At 33.7% G+C, this 23,353-nt stretch overlaps 1 protein-coding gene across 5 annotated transcripts in view; it reads left to right on the top strand.

The window, feature by feature from the left end:
* LOC118181212 (glucose transporter type 1-like) overlaps positions 1-23,353 on the top strand; it is a 289,653-nt gene that overhangs the window by 166,287 nt on the left and 100,013 nt on the right. For all 5 annotated transcript variants that reach the window (XM_085820155.1, XM_035350293.2, XM_035350291.2 and 2 more), the window contains 5 exons: positions 1,737-1,805; positions 9,143-9,244; positions 17,930-18,037; positions 19,238-19,326; positions 22,536-22,634. In XM_085820155.1, the coding sequence (XP_085676281.1) occupies positions 1,737-1,805; positions 9,143-9,244; positions 17,930-18,037; positions 19,238-19,326; positions 22,536-22,634 (467 nt within the window). The remainder of the gene's footprint in view (positions 1-1,736; positions 1,806-9,142; positions 9,245-17,929; positions 18,038-19,237; positions 19,327-22,535; positions 22,635-23,353) is intronic.

The following is a 23,353-nucleotide window of genomic DNA, read 5'->3' as shown; positions in this document are numbered from 1 at the left end:
ATCCTAATCGGTTCCGATTCCAAACTTTAATGCTAATAAGTCGTGCCGAACAAAGTGTCAGGGACTATGCAGAAATAGGCCTCCCGCTGTCACCACATTCTCTAGTATTCCCAACAAACATTCAACATAGAGTGGTGTGCTGGAAGTTATAAAGGTTGTGGTTTGAAAGTGTTGAAACGATTTTAAAGATGGTTTTGCGTGTTAGAACTGCTCCATGCCGTCTACATTGAGGTACCGGCGAAATAACCTCCGAGATGCAACTAAGGAGTCGCTGATTCTAGCACAGACATCGTACGTGAACATACGATGTTCCACCGACCATGTCTCCATAGTAACTGAAATAAATGTAAAGTAAATAGCAGTAATGCAGTTTGATGTTGTATTAACTGTGTGGTGTTCGTTTTAAAAGGAGTATTCCACTGCATCCATGTACACTGCGGGGGGAAAAAGTGAGAGAGAGGGGTCAGTTTTATATTTCCCGTTCTACTGAGCTGATTGACGAAATTCAACGTGCGTTTTTCAAGTCTCGAAACACTCTGACGTTTTCTGAAATAGCATATATTTTTTTCCATATTTCGATTCTATGACTCATTATGCTATACTGCCAAGTTTTGTAAAACTCGCACGCATAGTTTTTAAAAACTTAGCTGTCAAAATTTTAGCACCTCCATGTTAATTGAACTTGTATATATTTATTAAATATCTTTTTTTAAATTAAATTTGAGTCTTCCTTTCACATTTCGAAATTTAGCTTCATTCTAAATAAAATTCACCTGTGTTTATGATTTATTTTTAAAACTGATATTTTGAATAATTTTTATAAATTTTTCGAAAAGAAATTTGAATTATAACCTATAAAAATTTTACCATCATCTTAAAGCATATCTTTCTAAGTATATCTGAAAACAAATTAGTTTTTTATTCAAAATTTCTTAGTATATACAGGAATTTGCATGTTGGCGCGTTTTACAATTTGGCATATTTGTTATAAGCGATATAACGCCAAATGTATTTTACGTTCTCCTAAAATTATTTGAATGTATGAACGATGACCTTTTTTTAAAAAAAAAGGAAAGGAAAATAGGTTGCTATAAATTAAGAAGTTCGCCAAGTGAATTGACGCAAACTAAAAAAAAAAAAAAAAAGAGCCAGGCTAAATTTTAAAATTTTTCCGTAAATTTCGCGCCAAATTTTACAAAATTTCATATTTAGGCATAATTCGAGCCGTAGAATCGAAATATGAAAAAAATTGGCATATCATTTCAGAAAAAGTCCGATTTTATGTCAAAATACCTATGTTAGAACAATACTATATATAAATCTAATATATATCGTAAGTCGCGCTTTCCAGACATGAAAAATGCAAGTTGAATTTCGTCATAGAACTGTCCCCACTTTTTTCGCAGTGTATATCTAACTGATAATTTTTGTGAACATTTTTAGCATTAATGCAATTTATAAGGTTATTTCTAGTCTCATGTGTTGCATGCCTCTGTACAGACTGCTTTGATTTTTATTTTAGTTTTAGATAATGGTCCTTATTTCTTCAGATGGGGAAAAAAAGGAAAATTTTGCATTAAAGAAAAAAATTTATTGTTTCATTATTTCCAACACAACACTCTTCTCAAGTTATACATTATGAATTTTAAAAATTATGTTATCTTTCATAAATATTTGTTTTGGATATATGTAATAATAGTGTTGTGTTTATGTACACATTTTAATTTATATTCTAGGTTTAAACACTGCTCTTGTGCCTATGTATTTATCTGAAATTGCTCCAGTCCAGCTGCGAGGTGGCTTAGGTAAATAGGCTTGTTTAATATGAGAAATCTCTGTCCAGAAAATAATTTATTTCCAGTGTCAGTAATAGAATTATGTATGCAGAAAACGGATAACGATATAAGAAATTAAAATAAAGAGAAATTAAATCATGCAAGCTTTTAGATTTAGTCTTAACCCTTTAAAGAAAGCTATGGTAATTACAAAAATACAAAGGTATCGCATAATGAACATCCTGAATAACGAAAGCGCACGCATAACCCAAAAATGTGTTCGAATTCGGTTACCTATTATGAAACGAAGAGGAATTCCATAGCACATTAAGTTCGTTGCTAAATTTGGTTTACTTCCTATATAAATGGTGCATAAATATCAAAGCTAAAGAAAACCCGTACATAAAGAAAATGAACAGGGAAAAGGGAAGTGAATGAAAACTGACGGATTCGAAACATCGTAAAGTAAAATTTTAATTAGAAATGGGACAAATAGTTCACAACCAAACAGCGACATCCCTATAAATTGAAATAAATACTGTAGTTGATTTTTTTTAATCAAATACTACTTCAAGACTGTCTTCAAGAAGACCACTGAACACAACTTCTTGAAACGTGGACCGCTCAAGAAACCAAAGGCAGATGTGAAAGAGTGGTACAAGACGCCTGAATCTTTCGCCACCAGACATAGAATAGAAAAACACAGGCTAAATATAACTTAAAAACTGTGAGAGAGTAAGTGTACAGAGCACTCTCAATTCTCCATTATTAGCGGTCTTTTTAATATTCTCTAAAATTCTTTTATGAGGCACCACTATCTTTTACGTTTTTTATGATGTATGGACGGACTTATAAAATGGGAAGCCTTCCACATTATTTCGGTGGCTTCCTCTTCAGAAGGTGCTAGACATATTTAACATTTTTGTACCCATTTACAATACTTTTCTTTGAATTAAAAACGTAATTTTAAACGACCCTTGGATTCCCAAATGGGACAAGTGCGAACGCATAATTTCGCTTCTAGATGTTTTGTGACATTTGATCAGGCTTGAGAATGGAATAAAATCATTCCCACAGCCTGGGAAACAGTTTGCAGCATAACTGTCTTGGAACGAACTGCATGCGTTATATGAGGCACCACTGTCTGCTATTGCCAATTTATTAAACTGCGTCTTTACTACTAGATAAAAGTACTCATCTCAAAAGAATTCTAGTTTTTTTGAAAGCAGCAGCACTTGTTTTTGCATTTAAAAAAAATCTAAATATTAAAGGAAGGGTACATTGACAAGTATGCGGGCTTTGTCATTACAAAGTTTTTCCCCCTCATGTAGCTGTAAATACGACGTCCGCCGAAATCATCTCGGCAAAAACATCGCCTACGAAAACATTTCGAAGAAATCAACGCAAGGGAAAAACGTCGTCGTACAAAACATCGTAGGATTAAAAAAAAAAGACAAAGAAAGCATCAGAATTATAAAATATCGGGGTACAAAATAACGTCGTCGAAAATAAAGCGGTTGAAAAACTTCGCAGGTTAACAACATTGTCAAAAATATCACGGTAAAAAGTAATGCACCTACAAATTATCACATAAACGATAACATCGCAGATATGGGTTTTTCGGGCTTTAAATGTTATGAATGCATATCCGCATAATGATTTCCGATCTCAAGAAGGAAAGAGGAATATTTTTACATTTCATATTTTTGAATTAACTAAAGTTTTGCTGAAAAAGTAAACTTAAGCATTTAAAAACTGAAAACGAACATAAAGTTAGTAAAACTTATAACATTCACAGAATTTTAAACTTAATTTATTTTAACTCTAAAGATCATTAATAATTTTTATAAAGTTTTACTAGTAATTTTGGAGGAAAAATATAATTTAAAAAAAGATTACGAAAAGAAAAATAAGTAACTGCAAAAGGTAAACGCATATCTGCGATGATTTTTAGGTACTTTATTTTTTACCGCAATATTTTAGAATTTTGAAGTTTTCTCTTTGGTTTCTGTTCTTCGACGACGTTTTGTACCATGAAGTTTTCGCCTTACGTTGTTTTTTTCCTCTGTTTTTGCCGCGATGTTTTCAGCTGCAACCGTAAATAGAAGTCCGGGAAAAAGATTAGAAAGTTTGTATTCAATTCTAAGGGTACTGAAATTAAAACTTGGTGACATAATATAAAATAACGCAAATTCTTATTGTAATGTATATTAAACTAATAATAATACAAGTTTCAAGTAATTAAACTTGAAATCATTAAGAAATGCTATACGAAGTAACATATTTACATATTAGAAAAGATAAAGGATCGTACATGCCTAATTAATTGACAATAGCGCCAGTTTATAGCAAATAGGATTTAATTGGATACTTAGAACAGTGACAGTTTTTAAACTGTCTGAATAACAAATTTTCACCGCAATAAGATGAGTTTTATGAAAACACTTTCAACAGTATGGGTGTGGAGGGTTTCGTAAAAATAAAATTGCATTTTAGTTCATGTTCCTTGTAAAAGAAAGATTGTTTGATAAAATATTCTTTAGTAAGTAAAAATTTTAAAGTTTCGTACACCTGCTAGTTAAGTTTGCAAAGATATTCTGCAACAAATTTTCTGAATTAGTTTATTAAAAGATGTAAATTTAACATTTTGTGAGGAACTACAAAACAAGAGTTGCATGTTTTGTTGATCGAGTTCAGTAAAAGTTAAAAAAAAAATTCATGATTTAAATTTGTAGTTTGTCCCCCCATGCCACCCGAAATTATAAATTAACGAATCTTTGCGAATTTTGCACTTGCAAGGTACAGAATCCTCAGAGTTCAAGTTAATCGGTTATTCTGATAACTTTACATTGCCAAACTAACAAAGGAACAGCCGCACGCATTTTCACCTCGTTTGATCTCTTAGCTGGAATGATCATAATTACGTTAAAATCCAAAATACAGTGGTCACGTCCGCTTTGAAATACGTCTACTTGGTATACGTCCTGTTTGGACGCAAAAAATATTTGTTTGATATGCAGCATTTGTTTGGAATACAACTCAGTCTCGTGAGTTAGACTCCGCGCTCTAGACTTGTTTGCCTCTTTCGAGACAATGCTATGATTACCCATGAGCTTATTACTACTATTCAGTAACATCTCACAGTATAACCTGAATTTTCAAGGGATTTTACGTTTTTTCGCGTAAATTTTTTAATTCCGCTTATATTTTGCTTAAATACCTCAACATTGTGTTTAGGGAAAGTTATTGAGAAGAGTCAAGCAATGAAGAAAATTATTTCTATCACCATGGAGGTGAAAAAAGAAGATTGTTTAAAAGTATGAAGATAACATACATTGGCGTGCAAAAATTAAGGACGAGACGGTTTTTTCAATATAACTTTGTACAAAAGCTTACCAAATCAACACATTTAATACCGTAAGATCCCCAATACGTAAGGACATGAGTAATGTAAGCAACACTTACTAAAAGAGAAATGAGAGGGATAAAAAGAAGCTTTATTGAAAAAGTAGCATGGAGCGCAACGCGACTGAAGGCCGAAACATCCCTGTGATGGGTGTCCAGCAAGAAACATCCGGTCTTTAATAGGGGACATGATCTTCCCTGACTGCTAGGCAGGTTTCACAACGTCTGCCCATGCTGAGAATGAGGGTGTCAATGAGTTGTTGACGCATTGCTGCCCATTCGTCTTGCAGTTCCAATCGAAGCTCCGGAATCGTTACTGGTGGTAAGGTACGAGCTGCCAAGCGTCTGCCTAGAAAATCCCATACATGCTCGATGGGATTGAGATCCGGAGATCGTGCCGGCCAATCCATACGTTCAATATCCTCACTCTCTAAGAGCTGTTCGGCAGCTACTGTGCGATGACATGGTGCATTGTCGTCCATGAAAAGGAACTGCGGACCCATAGCGCCTCTAAAAAGACGCACATATAGGAGAAGAATCTCGTTACAGTGACTGAACCTGCGTCGAAGATGTGAAGGTCTGTACGACTACCAAGCATGATGCCTCCCCAAACGAGAACAGCGCCACCTCCATACCTGTCCCTTTCAATGATGTTCGAGGGATGATTGCGGCTTCCCTGCTCTCTCCAAATGAGTATGCGATGAGAATCGCTACTCAGACTGAATCTACTCTCATCTGTAAAGAGTACTCGTCCCCATTCATTATCTCTCCAATTGCGGTGTTCCCGGCACCACAGAGAACGCCTTCTCCGATGGGCAGGCGTTAGAGGTACACAGCGTACAGGGCGTCGTGCAAACAGACCACCACCGTGCAGTCTTCTGGCCACGGTAAAACGCGATATCGGTCGTCCAGTCGCCTGTGTCGTGTGTCTAGCGATTTCTCCCGCTGTCTGCCGCCTGTTTCTTCTGGCCTGCAAGGCAATATACCTGTCATCTGCGGGTGTGGTTCCTCGTGGACGACCACTACTAAACCCCCGTATAGCTGTTCCTGTAGTTTGAAATTGTCTCAAGTCGTGAAACGATGCTGTGAGCAATTCGGAACTCTGCAGCCACACTTGTCACACTGCGGCCTTCCTCCAACTTCCCAATGATTCGACCTCGGGTAAAAGCATCCAGATGTCGTCTAACAGATTGATTATTCGCCATTTCTCGCTGAGGCAGCAACTCTGTGTGATTTTAACTGCTATACGGCGTGCAATCTCTTTGCCAGAAATACTGATCTTACACCGACAACATGCTTTATACTACTCAGACACTCCCCCATTACGTCTACCTGCATATCTGCGCATGTGCTACCGTACATCACCTTACTTAATCTCCTGATTGGTCTTTCTGTCCGCTCTGCCTCTTCGTCCTTAAATTTTGCACACCAGTGTATATATCCGGGACTTGGTTATTGCACACGATATGCCGAATAAGTGTCTACGACTGTGAAAACAGCAACAACAACAAACTGTTAATCGGCAAAAGGAGATGAACTCGAATACCAAAGACAAAGATCCTAGAGCAAGTTCAAAAATTGTTTTTGATCTGGATAGCGGAAGAACATTTATGCATAGTAACGTGTAATGTGCTTTATTTATGTAAAATTAACCTGCTGCATTTGTATTTTAGTATTAAACAGTGAACTTTTTGTTATCAAGTTTTATAACAATAGATTTGTTTTATTTTTATTTCTTATTGGAAATATTCGTTTGGACACGTGCGAGGACCTGTAGCAGATTAAAGACGTATACCGCGGTACCACAGTAAAACTGTTTATCAACAAGTCGAGCTGGGATATACACAAATTAAAAAGTTAACAGAAACCAAACTCCATTAGCTTTGAGGTAGACATAGTATAGAGTCTCACTGTCTTTGGTAACGTAAACTGCATGTGAACTGTACAAAGAGGTAAGCGGCTTATCGCTATATCTTGAAATTACAGCAGAGACATAGAGAGTAAAGAAAGGAACTTTTCATTTGACTCGGGTAAACGTTAACAGAAGGCCCGACTTGTGCTTACAGAACCAGCCAGCATTTATGTCGTAAATCAAAAACGTAATGAATTTAAGTAAATTATAGTTAGTCCAAAGGCTGTACAGGCAAAATGCGCACAAGTTGGTTCAGAGCTAAAATCGGCATGAAAAGCCTTATGGCGAGAATAACGCAACGTCGCAGTTAAAAGGCTCTCAAGAGAATCAACTAGCAACGTGGCGTTCAGCAGGCGGAACACGTTCTGATCCTACCATCTAAGACCTTTCTTTAAATGCTGTATCTTTTCTACCTCGTTTAAATACGCGCGAACTAGAAATTAGCATTCTGGCAGGACAATGCAAAGAAAGACAGAAAAGCTAATTAACATAAAATAATATGTTAATGAAAGTAAATGAATACTGTGCAATACAATTAAATTGAATAAAATGCAGATTACAAAAATTAGCAAAGCTTAATCTAATCCCTTCCCTTCAGTTAATCGCTCGTGACGAAAATCACGGCAAGCAAAATTTTTTATAGGAAAGTTAAACTGCAACAGCTAAAGTAATGGCCATCCTAGGATGCTAACGTTTTCGGATAAACTTTAAAACTAGGCTTTACATAATATACTAATTTGAAGTCTGGTGGAAATTGACGAAAGTTGAGGAAAAGACAAAAAATAAAACATTTCAAGCTTACCACAGTATTTAGAATTTTAATTCTTCTTTGTTTTATTTTAAAAAATTTACATGTACATGGCTTAAGATTAAGATTAAGATTGCATGCTTAGGAAATTTAGATACATTTGATTAGGATTAAGATTTGCGAAAATAAAGCATCTTCCGCTATACCTTGCGAGTTCTTGCCTAAATCTACGCCAGACACAAGATTGTTGCTTTGATAATCTTATAATTCTATTGTTTTCTACTATTTTATTAATCCTTCGAGAAAGGTGTTCATTTTACACTATGCAAATTTAATGTTATGACAAAAAAAGAAACTGTAGCCATTTCTCTTTTGGTAAATAATTATTTCGAGCCTTATATGCAAGTTATTCGTTGAAAAATGCATTAGTATGTCTTGAATAGATTCCATACTGATTCGTTGTTCCTTTTTTATGAAAAAACAGGAAAATTTTATGCGATGCCAAAAAATGGCATACATTATAAAAACATTTTTTCCGTCAGTTGACGTTATTTTAGACAACTTACTCTAAATATGAATTTCAAATTTTCCAGGATTCATACTTGTACGAGTTGCTCTATAGTAACTGCTTAAAACTAGCCTATAGTAGTTTAAAATGCCTTCAGGAGCTGAAATGCAATCTAAACACAAAAATTAGCTTGCAGTTTTTTAATGCCATTTTACGTTCTTAAAGGAAATGTAGAAACGAACGCCAGAGATTTAAAATTGAATTTCTTTTTAAATTGGGTTTTAATTTCAAAATTTCTCTGGAAAAGGATTCTGTGCATTTTAATTGTAACATAAAAGAGAAATGGAAAATTAAATATTGAAATTTTTAAATTTTAAATATTTTTGTATTATATTTATAATCATAAAATTAATATTTTTAATAAATATTAATTATATAATATTAATCATAAAATATATTTATTGCAGTATATTTATAATATTTAAGAACAGAAGTATTTGCATGATTGTTTTATATTATATAAATATAAAAATTTTAACAGTAGAATGATCTGAAGCTTTAAACTGTAGTTGAAGTTTTCAGATCGCTTGTTTAGAACTTGCTTTGATTGTTAACGGATAATAATAAGAAATGAGCATATAACACAAAGTTCCTGAAGCTTTATTGGCCAAATTTTTAATCTCTCGCCATACAAGTGAATTAATTGTACGAGCAAGCATATTTTACCTCAAAGTAGTTTTTAATTATATCCCAAAAATGTTGTCTTTTACTTTATGACTGAACATCTTCGGCAGGTACTTTGAACCAATTGGGTGTGACTGTTGGCCTGCTTTTGTCCATGGTGCTCGGGATTCAGCACATCCTAGGTACTGAAGACCGATGGCCTTATCTTTTTGGTAAGTTGTTTGGTATCCGAATTTAAAAATGTTGCATTTGCTTTGTTACAACTGACAACGGTATACTACTTGGATCACTATTTTCAGATCTCAGTTTTTAATAAGGAAAAAGAACATTCCACATTGGAATGAGATTTATATTTGTTTTTTAGAAGGCAGTGATACTCCTTCTGTGCAAAAATATTTAAACTGATAATAAAAGACAATAAAATAAACTATCTATTTCTCGAATTTATCTTTAAACTAAAATAGTTTTTATATTAAATTAATATATTTGTATTAAATATTACATACTGTTAATTTATTTAAATACACTGGTTTTCAAAAATTAAGGAAAAATCACAAATGGCGATAACTCATTTTGGATGAGTTATCGCTATTTGTGATTTTTCGCTATTTGTGATTTATTATTTGTGATTAAATAAGTCAATCCATATAAAATTTGAATATGTTGTCAAGTAAGAGTTGCTAAATAAAACTGAAGTATGCAAATTAGTGGCGCAGCAATTGGAATAAGTCATCTACGAAGAGCATAAAATTCCATGTTTGAGAGCAAGCTTGCAAATTCGCTGTGATACTCAGATAAGGAATCAGGAATAGCTAATTCGGAACAATGACCTCGATGAACTGCGATGGGGAGCTATTCAGAGACTAGAGGCAGGACAAAGTCAGACAGAAGAACCAGATGACAAACTGGGAGTCCTTCTGTAGTTCATAGACTTTGCCAACAATTTCTAAACACAAATTCGGCATCCAGGAGGTTCAGGCCAGGACGACCAACTGCTACGACGAGGACTGTTGATATGCGCACGAAGGAATAGAATCGCATCTCTGACTCAACTCAGATTTTTCCTTGCTGCAGCCACCGGAAAGTTCGGGTTAACGTCAATCGTGCGTAGTGGACTTCACAAAGAGTAAGTCACAAAGAGAGTGTTATATATGTAACTGTAACTGTATCTATTATTATGTTTAACCATAACTGTAATATAGAATAGTAGATGAGTAATGTAGAATAAACGATGTTTGTGTACAACTTGTAATCATAACTGAGCAGTACCCAACACATATAAAATACAACACATGGCGCAGCCCGTCGTTGATTAAAAAAGAAAATCTTTTTTCAAGAACCATGCAGCCTCGGTAAAGATGTTCTAAACAAAAACATCATGGGAAGTTGTTTACTGTGAAATCGAAACTTATATCGCTGGTAAGTGAGTTGTTTATTTTTATTGGAAGTGGCTAAAAATACGTATATATAAACTATTTAATGTCCTAAATTAAATATGGATGGATTAAAGCCACCAAGTAATCTAAGTTTCGAAGGAAATTTAAGCGAAAATTGGAAGAAATGGAAACAAAAATTCCAAATTTATATGTTAGCGTCTGGTGGTATTACTAAATCACCTGAAATTAAAGTAGCTATTTTATTGCATATAATTGGTGAAGAAGCACTTGAAAAATTTAATACTTTTAATTTAAGTGAAGAAGATAAGAAGGATGTTGACAAAGTAACTGAAGCTTTCGAAAATTTTTGCATACCGAAAGCAAACGAAAGTGTTGATAGACATATATTTTTCTGTCGAACACAACATGTAGGTGAATCGTTTGATGATTTCTTAACCGATTTAAAGAAATTAAGTAGCAACTGTGGATTTGCAGAATTAAAAGATAGTTTAATAAGGGATAGAATAGTAAGTGGAATTCTAAATAAAAATCTCAAAGACAGATTATTAAGGGAAGATCAGTTAACATTGGAAAAATGTATTAAAATGTGTAAAGCTTCTGAATTAGCAGAACTTCAGCTGAAAACTTTAACTGAAGAAAATAAAATAGAAGCTATCAAACGTAATAAATTTCGACCTTCAGAAGAAAAAAGTCAGCCTTGTAAGAAAGACTATCATGTAAAACAAAGTACTAAATCTTCTTCAAACTATCAAGGAAATAAGTACAATAATCCAAAACCATGTAGAAAATGTGGAACTTTTCATAAGTTATACAACTGTCCTGCTTATAATAAGATTTGCTTGTACTGTAAAAAGAAAAATCACTTTTCTAAAATGTGCACTTTTAAAAATGTTAATGTTGTACAGAATAATTTAGAGCATGAGTTACATAATAATGGTAATGAATATATTTTAGGGTCAGTAGAAGATATAAATCCATTTTCTAAAAATAAAACCGAATGGTTTGAAAAACTAAAAGTAAACATATCTAAATATTTATTTGTTAAGTTGGATACTGGAGCTCAGTGTAATGTGCTACCATTGCCTAAATTTAAACAATTAAATTTAAGAGAGAAATGTTTGACTAAATCAAAAGTCACTTTAAATAATTACAATGGTACTACAATTGATGTAGTTGGAAAATGTAAATTATTATGTGAAACATCAAAAGGGAACAAGGATGAAATAGAATTTCAAGTCGTAGCATGTGATAAAAATGTTCCAGCTATTTTAGGGTTACCTACATTGCAAAAATTAAACCTAATACAAAGGATTTGTACAGTAAATCCTGATTCTAACGAAATGTTACCAGAACTTTTAAAAGGATATCAAGATTTGTTTAAAGGAACTGGGAATTTAACTGGATATACATATCATATTAAATTAAAACCAGGAGCTGTTGGTAAAATAGAACCCTGTAGGAAAATTCCACTTAGTTTATTAAATCCATTAAAAAAGGAATTAGCAAGAATGGAAAAAGATGGTATTATAAAGAAAGTTAACCAACCAACAGAATTCGTGAATTCATTAGTGGTAGTAAGGAAAAAGGATGGAAATTTAAGAGTGTGTTTAGATCCTCAGCACCTTAACCAAAATATACTGAGAGAACATTATCACATACCAACCTTTGAAGAAATTTCATCTCAAATGACAAATGCAAAGGTCTTTAGTATTTTAGATGCAAACAAAGCATTTTGGCAAATTAAACTGTCAGATTCAAGTTGTGAATTTACTACATTTAACACTCCGTTTGGTAGATATTGTTTTTTAAGGTTGCCATATGGACTGAGTTCATCACCAGAAGTTTTCCACAGAAGTTTTTCTGAAATTTTTAGTGATTTAGAAGGAGTTCAAATATATATAGATGACTTATTAGTTTGGGGTAAAGATAAAAAAGAACATGATTCAAGATTAAAGAAGTTGTTGGACAGAGCCAGAGAAAAGAATGTTAAATTTAATTTAAATAAATGTAAATTTGGGCTGAATGAAGTGAAATATATGGGACATATATTTTCTAAAGATGGTTTAAAACCAGATGAAGACAAAATTAAGGCTATTCTAGATATAAAACCACCAAAAAATGTGAAAGAATTAGAAACTTTCCTAGGAATGATTACATATGTTTCTAGATTTATACCTAATGTATCAGAATTGACATCATGTTTAAGAGATTTGTTGAAAAAACAAGTTATCTGGAACTGGAATGCAACACATGAAAAAGCATTTAGAAGACTAAAAGATGTCTTGGTAAATAAACCAGTTTTACAGTATTATAATATAAACATGCCAGTAGTTTTATCTGTAGATGCATCTCAAGAAGGACTAGGAGCAGTCTTACTGCAGAATAATTTACCAGTGGCATATGCATCTAAGGCATTAACAGATACACAGAAGAATTATGCTCAAATTGAAAAGGAAACTTTAGCTATTGTATTTGCGTGTGAGAAATTTCACCAGTATATATTTGGAAAAAATATTACTGTGGAAAGTGATCATAAACCACTGGAATCAATTTTTAAAAAGCCATTAAATAAATGCCCTGTAAGACTACAAAGAATGCGTATAAGATTACAGCCATATCAGTTTGAGATAAAATATAAACCAGGAAAAGAACTTTTTATAGCGGATGCATTATCAAGATCATTCACTGATAAAGGATCTGATTTCTTTGAAGGAGAAATAGAAGCTCATGTTGGATTAGTTGTAGAATGTATACCAATGTCTAATGGTAAAATGGAAGTTTTTCAACTGGAAACAGAAAAAGATGAAGAACTACAAGTTTTAAGAAAATTAATTAAAACTGGATGGCCAGATGAAAAATGTATGGTTCCAGAACTGGCAAAACCATATTTTAACTTCAGAGAAGAACTATCAGAAGCAAATGGATTAATATTTAAAAATTCCTGTGTTGTTGTACCAAGAAGTTTACGAAAAGATATGTTAAGCAGAATTCATTATGGTCATTTAGGAGTAGTAAAATGCAAGATCAAAGCAAGAGAAATATTATATTGGCCAGGAATGTCCAAAGAAATTGAAGATTTGGTACTGAATTGTCAGACATGTTTAAGTTTACAAAAAGCTAATACTAAAGAACCAATGATATCTAAAGAAATACCTAATGGTCCATGGGAAGTATTGGGAACAGACCTCTTTTACTTTCAAGGAAGGGATTATCTAATAGTTATAGATTATTTTAGCAAATATGTTGAAATTGGACATTTGGAAGATTTGTCAAGTGTAGCAGTGATAAAGCAATTGAAATCAATTTTTGCAAGACATGGTATTCCGAAAATAGTATATTCGGATAATGGTCCACAATATAATTGCAGGAAATATAAAGATTTTGCAAGAAGATGGAATTTTGAAACCAGAACTTCAAGTCCAAAATACCCACAGTCTAATGGAATGGTTGAAAGACATATTCAAACTGTCAAGCGAATGTTAGAAAAAGCTGTAGTTGACAACAAGGATCCATATTTAGTTTTACTGGAATATCGTAACTCTCCTATTTCAGATGAAATTAAGTCACCTTCAGAATTGATGTTTGGAAGAAAAGTAAATGGATTGATGCCTATAAAAGAGAATTTTGTCCAAGCTAAACGATATGAAGACCATAAACAACATTTACTGAAGAGACAAATCTTACAAAAAAGTTATTATGATAGGAATGCAAGACCATTAAAACGACTGAAAACAGGAGATCATGTTTACATAAAAGAGAAAGGGAAAAAACTAAATGAAAGAGGGAAAATTATAGAAGAAGCAGAAAGACCACGTTCATATAGGATTATAAGAACAGATGGAAGAATTGTAGAAAGGAACAGAAGAGACCTTTTTAAAGGAACTAATCAGGAAGAGTTTGCAATACAAAACAACTATGAGAATGAAGTTATAGATGAGCCCGAGATACATGAAAATAATAGGAGCACTTCAAATTTAGATGTGCCTGTAAGTCCTTCAAAATCTAACAGAAGTGTTGTGTCACCAAATAGCAAAAGAGGTATAGTATCATCAAATTTTTCAAATGGACATAACTACGTCACTCGATCTGGTAGGACTGTTAAGAAACCTTATTATTTAAAAGAATATGTTTAATTTTACTACTATTATTATTTTTTATAAAAAAGGGAGATGTTATATATGTAACTGTAACTGTATCTATTATTATGTTTAACCATAACTGTAATATAGAATAGTAGATGAGTAATGTAGAATAAACGATGTTTGTGTACAACTTGTAATCATAACTGAGCAGTACCCAACACATATAAAATACAACACAGAGAGTCCATACGCGAGGCGACCAACCATTTGCTTGCCTTCACGTCAAGTCATAAGAGGGAACGTTTGAGGTGGGCACGTCAACATGTCCACTGGATGACTGATCAATGAAAGGCTATTCTCTTTGCAAATGAGTCCAGGTTTAGCCTCCAAAGCGTCAGTAAGCGTTATTTGATTTTGAGAGAACCTGGAACCCGTTATCATCCGTCAAACATTCATTAAAGCGATGCATGCGGCGGAGACAGTGTCTGTGTTTGGAGTGGTATCTCTGGGTGGATGTACAGACCTCCATGTCTTTCCACGTGGAACCATGAATGCTCAGGCCTGTAGAGATGACATCCATGTGCGCCCTTATGCCAGGGCAATAGGTGATGATTCCCTGCTGCAGAACGACAATGCTAGACCTCATAGGGCTCTTACGACGTAAATCCTATCGAGTATTTTGTGATGCTTTGAGTAAACGTATAGCTGCTCTGCCCTTTTCAGACCCTTGCCACGCTTGCAACTGCTTTGTAAGAACAATGGTTCCCATTTCTTACGTAACTGATAGACCGCGTAATTGCCAGCATTATGCATCGCTGTATGTGCTGTATCGCTTCTAGGGGAACTCATATTCCATACTGAAGGTAATTTTCCTATCCCAGACACATCCGATTTGTTCATTTTATAAATATGCTAATTTCTATAACACCATAATAGTCTAGTAATTTCTTTTCTTGTTATTTCATATCTTATTATGTATTGTATACTGTGGGCCAGTTTCATTAAATTGTATATGTAACTTTTTGAGTAACCATCATTTTGTGATTTTTCATTTATGATAACCTTAATGATACGTGAAACAAAATTATTACGGTATATTTAATCATAATGTATAAAAGTTACTGGGTGCATAATATTGAGGCCAATAACACTGAGGTTAAACTTGGCTGTTGATGTCGTATGTTATGTACTACTCTGGGAACTTAAACCACTTTCATTAAAGGTCACATTTACCAATGAGCATTCTGCCACATGAGATAAACCAATGAAGCGAAATGAATTGAGTAGTTCAAATTTGATCCCAGCTAAAAATGTCAGAGCTGTCACATCTGTCGTCATAAAAGCTGAGATTAACTTATCGGATCTGAGCATAATTCATAAGTGGACAAATTATTTTTCAACTCGGAGACCTACAGTTATATAGAACTTCTGTCATATTGCTTGCTAATTCTAGGCCAAGTGGAATTAAAATCAAATCGTGGTACTTTTTTTGTTACAGCGGCCCCCAAGATTGAATGGCCAATCAACTGATATATCTCGTCGAAATCTTGTCATGTGTTCTTATACTTCGCTACATGTTTCATCTAGATTGATTAGCGATTAAATTTTGAGCCAGCTATAATAAAGAAGTACCAAATTATTTATAATTTTTTCATTAATTTGAGGATTTACAAGTGCAAAACTTAAATATTTCTTTATTTTCTGGTTTATTTTATATTAATACCAACATTTTGGTTTAATAGTTTCGATTTTTTAATAAAATATTTTAGTTTTAAAATTTTTTATGTACTTTATTCTACGTATATAAACAATTTCTGCGTTTAATTTGAGAATAGTAAAAATTAAGGCTAAGTTATAATTTTAATTTCAGGATTTACATTAATAAAAATAAATTGCATTGCTTTACTTTAATAGAAAATAAAATAGACTGCATGTTTAGACAAATAAAATCTAAGTTATTTCATTGTATAATTTTATCAAAAATGTTTGTGTTTATGGAACGTGAAAACTCTTTTTGTGGACCCTTTTTATAAATTTAAATATTCTGATGACCACCTTACTCTTGACCTCTTCGAAACTTATTTTTTAGTATGTTTCTACCAGTGCACTTATATTTTAAAAACATAATTAAAATTCATTTAATTTTATATAGATATTAAGTAGTAATTAAGTTAATCGAAGATAATTTGCATTCGTTTTCAATACTTCAAGACTATTAGTTTGCATAATCTTATTAACTGAAAGCGAAATAGATGTTAGTATCCACATTAATGAAATGGATGAGCATGCCAGTTTGTGCACAGCTGTCCTGTGTTTTTATGCATGCTAGTAGGCTCAATTCGGAGATTAGCGTATACATCAAGCCGATTTCAGTAGTTAGTTCTCATTTGAGTTAGTGATGAAAATCTTTTCTCCCCCAGACACGTAGAAGCAAACTTAGTTATAAATTTTAAAGCACAGTTGTACAATTCATTGCATTCAGTTTTCATTAGGCCTCACCAGTTGCCAAGTGGTTAAAAACGCTGAATTCTGATAGTTCGACCTGCTTTGAGTTTGAAACCAGGGGAAAAGGCCAGGTGCATCTTTGGTTTTCGTGGTTTTCCCTTTATGTAATGTAAATATGAGGCAGCTTCTCTCACGAAGTCCTCCACTAAGGCTTCCTTCATCTTAGACACATAGCCCTCCTGGCTTTGGCAAGTTCAAATAACTAACATAACCATTTTCACTGGTAATGAGCCCAACGACGCCAAATGTACGTCGAAAGAAGGTGAAGAGCACCACAGTCATTGTACTTTAAATCCCTCTTTTGTTTCTAACACAAAAGAAGTCGATAAGATAGGATAAGAAATAATACATATCATAAAATACCAGTATTGATAGAAAAAGTAATAAACGATTGCCATCTGTAATTTATAAACTCCATCTATGGTAAGATTTCCATCAATGGTGTGGTATACGCAGTTAACTTGAATTTTGATCTAGAAGGACCACAAGGGTAGGCTTTGAGGGTCACTTCTAGTTTCGTTAACCTCATTTTAAAAAAACGCCCCTTGCAGGAAAAGTTAGTCCAGTTACTTGGATGTCTAAAATATCTGAATGAGTTTTGATCCCATTTGTTCCACAAATTTAGAGTATAATGTGTATTTTACATTTTCTTAATTTTATTAATAAAATGTAATGTAATTAATATTTTATTAATGTACTAGCGGCCAAAGGAAATGTTCTTGATTTGTTGTTACAAGCAAAACACTAAATTGCAACAAGCAACACACTAAATTTTACGTAATATCTTGTAAAATAAACATACATACGTAATTACATAAACATTTTAGATTAAGCTTTCATATTGAATATAAATATAAATGCATAATTATCACATTTTTATCTTGCTTTAGTTGTGTATTTTTCCTTCCCCCAGGTGTGGCTGTGATACCTGCAGCTTTGCAGCTACTACTCCTTCCCATGTGCCCTGAGAGTCCTCGTTACTTGCTCATCACAAAACAGCAGGAACTTTCTGCCAGAGAAGGTAATCATTATTATCACAGCCGGCTCCATAGCCGGCATAATTAGATATCTAAGGGGCCGATTTTCTGAAGGCACCAGCTAAGTTATTTTAACAAGCCGCTCTTAAATAAAAGCGTATTTGCTTTGAATTATTAATATTTTAAAATTGAACGGAAAGCTAACTGTCTTGAAAGTGCCTAATTGTTGTTACATTGTCGTATATATTATGATTTACAGTGTCTGAATTATTAGTACTCTATGAAGATTATTTTGAAAATTGTAGCACCTTTTCATTGTCTTAATTCCTAAAACATTTCCTTACCAGGTACCTAACATGCTGCTGTTCATTAAAATTGCTACACCAGTAAAAAAAGCAGTGAGTACAATAATCTTTTGACGAATACTTCATAATAGATGGGTGAAACGATGAAAATGATAGGTGTTTTGAGACCCAGACCATGCAGAAATCAGGATGTTAAGTGTCCTCCTCTGGTAGCAAAAGCAGTTGTTATATGGCTCGATATGGATTCAATAGACTTTATATAGCAATTACGAGTGCAGTCTATGTGGCTTCAATTCTGCTTGGACTCACTTCTAGTGTAGTTCATCTGTCATTAGCTGGGGTATTGTCATCTCTCTACAACCACTGACCAGATGTTTTCGGTGGTGAGAGGTGGTCTGACGAAGGAGTCGAATATACTGTCTGCTGATGCAACACAGGACAATGTGTGAGCAAAATGTGATCTCAGATTTTCCTGTTAAAAGGAGAGCTATGTAAGCCCTAAAATATAACATAGTTATAGACATTAAAACCCGAGGAATGCAATGGTAGCTAGTGGAAGACCGAGCATGCAGATTAGATGTGAACGAGATGCATACCACTGGTACCCCATACCATCAGCTCATGTGACAAAGAAGAATGCAAGTTTCTCTCTTTCATTCCTTAGAAAAAAAATGTGATCTGAATAATTGAATTGCAATTAATCATTCAGCCTGTGCGGTTAATCAGTGATTAATTCTTTTCCTCTTAAGAACAGAGTAAAAAAAAAATTAAACTAACCTCGTCGATTGAAGGACTAAATGAGTTGTATTATATGTTATTTTTCTTGGCGCTTTACATAAATAATTGGATTGGAGTTTAATAAACGTACTGTAAAATTTTGAGCTGTGTTCAGTTAAGGGTTTTCAATAAGAATTTAACTCATTAATTTCACCTTTACAGCACTGGAAAGACTTCGATGTACAGTTCATGTAGATGAGGATTTAGAAGAAATGCGTGCAGAAGAAAGAGCTCAAGAACAAGAACCTCAAGTACTTTTTTTTTATTTCTTTATATGATTGTTATATATACAAGAATTTAATGTAGACGATGACTGTTGTTAATATGCTTGCATTTATACCATTATTTACAGTTATATAATGATGTAAATGTAAGATGTTACTTATCTAATAATGATATTTATGAGTAGAGTACATTAAAGAACACAGGAATTTGTGAACGTGCTTTTTTCTGTAGTGGTCTACCAGGGGCCGGGCAGTAAAATCACTGAATAGTGGTAGTTTGAATCAGGATTTGATACTAAGTGAACAGGCTGGTTCTGTGGGCATATTCTTGGTTTTCATCAACTTTTCTGTTTACTAGTATTCTTTAATCTTTCCTGAATATAATTTTAAGTCTTTTAGTATTTTACACGAAGTATTAAGTATTCATAGGAAGATATTTGCTGTCTATTTGTTTAAATGTTAATCTTAGAAATTAACCCCCAAATGCGAATTGTCCTGAAATAGCATGAATTGTATATAAATAGTTTCAGCTCTGTGCATCAGAGCATTCCAAAATTTAAAACTAAAAAAAAAAAAAAAAAAAAAAAAAACTTATGTAGGTTTTGTAAAGCAAGCATTGCAATTAGTAAAAACACTGTTTTTTAGCGAGTATAAAATAGTGACGTAAAACTGTTTGCAGAATTCGCAGTGGACAAGATGCAGAATGATCATATAGCATGTTTATCAAATAAGTATTATTGCTGAAAGTGAGCATTGATTTTGTATACAGTATGGGAACTCCTCTTTAACGTGAATTTAATATGGCATTAGTAAATTAGGGCATGAGCGATAAGATACTACCGTATTTTAGATGCATATTCCTCTTGTTTTTTTACTCTAGATTTTCAATGCACAAATTAGTGATTTTTTCCAATTTATGATTGCAGCATACAAGGTATAAATGTATAACAAACTATAACGTGAAAGTAAAAAGAATAGCGTTAAAAGCAATAACTGTAACAAACATTTTTGAAATACAGACAACAGTATTATTTATAAAGTGGTGTCATTGTTTTCGAGCACAGTTCATTCTGAAAACGTGCTTGTAATCCAAAGCATTCATATATCAAAATGAATTTTCCCATAAGAAATAATAGTATTCAGATAATCCGTTCCATAACAAAACTATTTACATAAAATTGGTTCTTATAAAATATAAAGTTAAAAATAAATAAATTAACCTGTATTTTTCCTGTCAAAAAATCATAACTAAAGGAATCACCCCTATCTGTGTTTTCTCCTTTCATTGCCCTTTTTTTTTCTGTAATCCTCATCTTTCCAATACATGCCTTCTTTAAAGAAGTTACTCTGGCCTTCTTTAGATAATTTTGAGAAAAAAATAATTTTCAACGCTTAAATTACTTCAGTTTTATTCGAATGGTGCTTTACTACCAGGGTATTGCGCTGTTTGTCATTTATACATATCTGCCTAGTCTTCTTCGAAGTGAGGGGATATTTCATCGTTTTCTTCTCCTCGAACGAGAATGTCTTTGACACTGGTGAGGTACTCCCGTCTTTTCATTGGTGGTCAGTTCCTTTAAATGTTTCCGCACCAGCTTTTGACTTTCATTCGCATTCGCCCCGTGAATTAAAAGAAACATAATATCGACAACTGGAGGTTTTTGTGTAGTACAGGGTTGGCCAAACTTCATGTCAGTAAAAGCTGCACGTTTGAATTCAGGAATGTTCGAAAGCCGCATCTAGATTTTCTAAAAGCCACAAGTTCATATTTACATCATTATAGAATTAGTGGAGGAGGTTTTAAATAGAAAAAAGTCCCTGATAACTTTGTAAAAAGAGTCTAAACTAATTACTTCTTTTTGAACACTGAATAGTTTTAGTTTACCATATTTCATACATATATTTTATATGCACGAGCCCCACAAATTGCTTGCGAGAGCCATATCAGGCTCGCGAGCCGCACTTTGGCCATCCCTGGTGTAGTATGTGGAACAACGCAATCATGGCACGAATTCCTCCGAACAGAATTGAAGGACGTATTCTTGGTTCACCGCATGCTAAACACGATGAGGAAATAATTCTTTGAAAATTCAGAGGGTAACGTTTTTTCGGTCATCTCGAAGCATCGTTGAAATTATGTTTTGGCATAGGCGTATTTGCTGATTCATGTGCTGGAGTAGGATTAGTGCTAAGAGGAAGAAACCTGACTTTTTGTAATCGAATTCCTCTCTTAAGACCTGAGAGAATGAAGTCCATAATCACTAAGATTTTGAGTAGTGAAGGTAGTGAAGTTCTTCCTGAAAGGTGTTTTTTTTTTTTTTTTTTTTTCCAGATCGAAGTCCTCATTGATCCATTCAACAAAAATGATTTGTTCTTGGACTAAGTTTAACTGGCTCTGTTACGCCTCGTGTTTTATGAAGGCTTGTGGATTGTCGAAGTGGTACATAAGTAAGGATTTCATTTTGAAATTCCTGCTTACATTATCAAACAACAAGAGATGGGATGGACTACCACGGGCTTGCAATTGGGTACAGCATTTCAAAAATATCTCCATCCCTTCATTGTTAAAAACATACTGCAGCAAAACTTGGAAAATACAAGTATCTGGAACATGGGATCTGTCTTAATATCTGAAATCACGATCTTTATGTACCTCGAAACACTTTTGCACGAAATTCAAGTTATAGAGATTGCAATGATATGTGCTCGAGAATGAGATGAACAGCAAAGGTCTCGCGGTTTTCCAACAGTAGCACCAGTGTTTTTGCGTCACAACGTAATCAGCCCACAAACGTTGTTGGTATTTATACCTGCAGCATTAGGAACACCGACACAGGAGTATTAGGCAAAGTAGAAGTGGGGATTACAAAGGAATGAGAGAAATGTAACAATTATAACATGCATGTATGACCAGAAAATTATAAGCACCAGTTACTCAAGTGAAGTGGCCATTCCCATTATTAGACCGTCATTCACATCATTCATAAGTGCAGATCCTGCAAGTCTTGCATATTCAATTTTGTTCCTATTCATTGAACCGCAAGACACTATGAAAACTCGTTTATAAGGAAAATTATTTTATGCCCATCCTATATAACCGGGATTTTCTAATGTTTTATAGTTTCCTAATTTACAGTTTTCTTAATGTAATTTTGCATTATAAAAACAATTCACAAGTTTTGTAAGAGGTCCTCAGTGTAAACATGCTGCCCATCTAATACTATTATTCATTTCAGATGACTGTCTGTCAGGTGATTCGCAACAAGAGCCTTCAGCTGCCTTTATTAATAGGAATTGTAATGCAACTATCGCAACAGCTCACAGGAATTAATGCAGTGAGTTTTATGGTTTCTTTCTACATAAATTTTTTTCATATTCTGTTTATTCTTGTGACCCAGCAAATAAAAATGTTCTTTATCTTTAGGAGGTAGAATTCTTTTTCTTAGAATGAACAGTTTTTAGTATATTTTTCTTTTTCTAATCATTTAACACAAATATTACTCTTTGAATTACCTGCAACAATTATTTTAATCAGCGTTTCTTGAACTTTTGAATGGTTCTGCTTTTTTTCAGCTATTTTTTTTTTTGTAATGCCCTATCCTTAGATAATACATATTGTTGCGTGCGTACGTGTTCATTATGAAGTAAACGCCACACAGAAACGATACTAGAGTGATAAAATTAATTTTCACAAAAGAAACACTTTACGTTTTAGAGCTTTCCACAAAAGTACTTGTACAGCTCTTTGCAGTATATCAGAGTACAATCAGTAGTTACTACTTTAAACTACTAAGAACTTTAAACAGAACGCAATGCAAAAAGCTAAGCTCTCACAGAGATTTATTTCTGAGCTAAAAACTGAGAACTCACCGGCCTTATATAGTCTTTCTCCTGCCACCGAGAAACCTCTAGTACCTTCCATTTCTCGAAATTACTCGAAGGCATATACAGTTAGTTACATTTAAGGGCCGGGGGACCCACCAGTGGAAAGTCGTTGAACACTGGTAGTTCGGTCCGAGGTTCGAATCCCGCGAACGGGCTGGCTGCATGGGCG

Source organism: Stegodyphus dumicola, chromosome 7 (assembly GCF_044657685.1).
Source record: "Stegodyphus dumicola isolate Sdum_Otavi_A_Nest chromosome 7, ASM4465768v1".
NCBI lineage: Eukaryota > Metazoa > Arthropoda > Arachnida > Araneae > Eresidae > Stegodyphus > Stegodyphus dumicola.
This window is presented reverse-complemented; position numbering and strand designations above follow the sequence as displayed.